We start from the raw sequence: 3,554 nt of genomic DNA on the forward strand, positions 1-3,554 counted from the left end.
TTTTTTTTAAACAACTATATTTAATTTTTGGTTTACTGCGTCTGTGTGTGTGTGTTTGTGTGCGTGTGTGTGTCCACTGTTGATTTAGTAGGATATTATCCGAGTTTCAATCGTTCAGATCTCAAAGCACAGAAAAGTCACCTTTTCAATTAATTAATGTAATTATTGGTATAAGTTAAGATCCACGTTAATCCGATTTAACGACAATTTATGATTATTGTTAAGCTTCGAGAGGACTTTTGATGATAAAAAACCAAAACAAAATAAAACACAAAAAGGAGGGGCGCGGTACAGCATTGTACCTGGACCTGTAACTATTCTGAAATTTCTAGAAAAGCTTATAATTAATATCAACAATAATTCAGTGGGGGGGGGGGGGGGGGGGGGGGGGTGCATTTATTTTCTTTTTGGCCATTAAGTTAAAAAGAGAGAAAGAGAGCCTATTTGTATTTGTCGGACAAAAAGGGGTTAAATTGTTTTAATTATTGGTAAAAAAGTTTGATTGCTTTGTGGATATTTATATTTAATGTTCCAATACTAAACGTAACCCTTAAAAAATAAAATTGCATCCCAAATGAAAGTAATGCCTGATATGTTTTAATGTTTTTCGATCTAAACAGTCACTTAACACAAATAAAACATGTACATTTTAATAGGAGGTCGGCTTGTTTTAGCCTGCTTCCTGCTATAGGCCAGTAACTCAACAAACCGCCTCTTTTCAGTCTAACAGCGAACCACACTATAATGCATTGAAATAAAGTAACGTATATGCTCAAAAGTGCTGAATTATCTTACCTTTACAAACACAGCAAGAGAAAAAAATACACAACCTGCAACAGAGACAGCTGTTTGAGAAGTTAATGGAATATGCCTATTTCCAATCACTGCAGAGGTAGGAAGGCGCATGTAAAATATAAATCGACATTAAGGTGACATTTTCAGTCTGCTCAGGCCTCCGGTTTCCAAAACAGGTTCCGGGGGCTTCGGAAGTCCTTGAGGGAGTCCAAGCAAAGACACAAATACTTTAATATTATTGCTGTGTCACTCCTCAGAGGATAACATAGTGACATTTTTAGGAGGTCCTGTCTCTCCGCTTATGATTTTAGGGTCTAAACCATGAGAAACTGTTTCTTTAACGGGTCCCTGGAGGGGGGAAACCTTACTACATACATGAAGGAGTCGCTTTAAAGTATTTCAGGATGTGAAAAGCCATGAAAAGTTTTTGCTGTCTTGCCTGGACAACATGGTGAGGAAATTCAATCAGAGACGTTGAGCAGTCCCCTCGGACCTCTTCCTCTTGTCAGAAGTAAAGCTATTTGGGCTTCCTGGGAGCAAAAATAATAAAAATGAATAAATACAGTCACCGAGTTTTCACTGGTTCCCCGCACACGCAGAGAGCGTCCATGCAGGGAGGCAGTAGGCGTAGGGGTAATAGTAGGACGGTTGTAGGGAGAGCAGCGGGGGCCGTAAGATCTCTCCCGGGCTGTACTGTCTCTGGTCGTCCCGCACCAAAACTTTCACTGCCACCTTCTTGGCTGCTGGGGTCGAAGCCATCAGATCGGCGGCCATCTGGCGGCGTTTCGTCTTGTACCGGCGGTTCTGGAACCAGATCTTCACCTGAGTCTCTGTGAGCTTCAGGGAGGCCGCCAGGTCCGCCCGCTCCGGCCCGGAAAGGTACCGCTGGTGGTTGAAACGGCGCTCCAGCTCGAAGACCTGTGCGTGAGAGAAGGCAGCTCTGGAGCGCTTTTTCCGCTGTTTAGGTTGATCCAGACTCTTCTCGTCCAGGTTGCTGGAATCTGGAAGAGGAGGGCACACAGATGGACGATACATTTGAATCTCTTATTTGTCTCACATTTCGGGGCATTACGTTCATACTTGTCGATTATTTCATGGTTGCTTTGAGTTTTGAATCAGTGAAACGAAAAGGCGAAAAATTAAACTTAGAGAAATGTGCAAACTTATACGAAGGTATGTTTATTTTCACTTTTTATTAAAAACAAACTGCGTTTACCTTTCTTTTTTATTTTAGATTAAACAAAAAAGTTCGATTTTCATTTAGGCCTCATTTAAAATTATTTCATTTAAGATCATTACTCCTGACATTAAACCAGCCGTGTGTTGCTGGTCGATTATACCATCAGTCAAAACATAAACGTGTCAAATCATCAACGTTATCGTGACAAAGTCTAAAATTAAGCCAGGAATGCATATATACTCATGCGTAACGAGAGGACTTTGTGCATAAAAGCTATCAGGATGTGAAGAAGTTTTGAAAATAGGGCCTATGCCCTGCAATAACACCTGGCAGCTCTTCTTGTGATTCCACACAGCTGTAACAGCAGTGTAAACATCTAAATTAAAAGAGCACTTGGCTCTTTCAGACTGAACTCTGTATTAAAGCGAAGAGTTTTGCGGAGTCTTATTGTTGTACTTAAACCAGTCACGCTTTCCCCCCTGAGTTATAGTTATTCGGATCTTTCTGGCCTACTTACCCGTGCCATTACCGGGCTCCGTGTCACTCTTGGAGTTTTCCGCAGCTGCAGACTCGTGGTCCGTCTCCTCTTGCAGGCTTTCCTCCGGCACATCCGACGCAGGGTCTCCGTCTTTCTCCGATTTACATGGGGCTGGAGTCTTGCTGTCGTTGTCCTCACTGAGTCCCGAATCCGAGTCGTAGCTCTTCTGGTCGGTCGGCTCACAAGCTTCACTCTCGTTTCTCCTGGATCCGCCGTCCATCTCTCCGAATATTTTCCAGCAGGCAGTCTTTGAGAAGCACATGTCCAAATCTGGCAAGTGTCGACTGTCGTCTTTTTTGTTCAGGATGGCTTGGATTGAGAAAGGCATCAGTGAGTTGCCACGAACGGCCATTTTTCAAAGAAGCGAAGATTGCTCTGACTTCAGGTTCAGTAATTACCCGGCCCAGATAGTGGAGTAAATGTCAGTTCATCCACATTTTATTTTACTCCCTCCGTCGATCGCTGCTGGCTCTTAACTTTGCCCCTCCAGTGTTGGTTTCTAGTCGCATCCCTCGGGAGAAGCCGTAAAAAGTTTCTGCTACATCCGCAGAAGCGATGCTGCTCCGCTGCATAGCTCTACCATCAACCCGGGCTCACTACAATCTCCAGCTCTTTTCACCCAATTTTTTCACCATACGCCCTCACCTGTGACTGACAGGCAGCCTTTTCGCGTCCGATTGGCCTAGAGAAGAGGAAAGTCGTTTTATGATTGGCCACTGTAAACGACGTCATGCTGCTTTTAACCAGCTGGGGGAAGAAAAAACTTTCTTTGGTCAGAGCTTGAGAAGCAAATGTCAACCAACGCATTTATTTTAACCGAAACTTCATCCAAAACAAAAGGACAGTCTTTGTGCATGTATGACTCCTGTGTATAGGATTGCTTTTTGGTAATGTTTTATTATGTAAAAAAACGTATGGTTAATTTAGCAAAAGACCAGATTTCCTTGCGTTGCTAAAGTTTTTTTTTTTTTTAATCCTGCAGTAAGAAAAACGAGGATGGCATGCGCAAATGTCCGAGATCACAAGATAGTAGAATTCACC

At 42.9% G+C, this 3,554-nt stretch overlaps 1 protein-coding gene across 1 annotated transcript; it reads right to left on the reverse strand.

Moving 5' to 3' along the window:
- Positions 1-1,371: 1,371 nt before the first annotated feature.
- nkx3-2 (NK3 homeobox 2) lies at positions 1,372-2,865 on the reverse strand. Its single transcript, XM_085373616.1, has 2 exons — positions 2,493-2,865; positions 1,372-1,796 (listed from the first exon to the last, which is right to left on the reverse strand). The coding sequence occupies exons 1-2, from the start codon at positions 2,863-2,865 to the stop codon at positions 1,372-1,374; spliced, it is 798 nt and encodes a 265-aa protein (XP_085229742.1).
- Positions 2,866-3,554: the final 689 nt, after the last annotated feature.

The sequence above is a fragment of the Diplotaxodon limnothrissa genome, linkage group LG2 (genome assembly GCF_057381915.1).
Source record: "Diplotaxodon limnothrissa isolate DT_005_m linkage group LG2, D_limnothrissa_male_GT1.1, whole genome shotgun sequence".
Taxonomy (NCBI): Eukaryota; Metazoa; Chordata; class Actinopteri; order Cichliformes; family Cichlidae; genus Diplotaxodon; species Diplotaxodon limnothrissa.

What these genes read in the sequence shown, in the direction of transcription:
- nkx3-2 (XM_085373616.1), bottom strand. Translation starts at nt 2,865, where the DNA reads ATGGCCGTTCGTGGCAACTCACTGATGCCTTTCTCAATCCAAGCCATC. An exon ending in GGAGCCCGGTAATGGCACGG is followed by an intron (nt 1,797 to 2,492) that starts GTAAGTAGGCCA and finishes CTCCTCTTCCAG; the next exon opens with ATTCCAGCAACCTGGACGAG.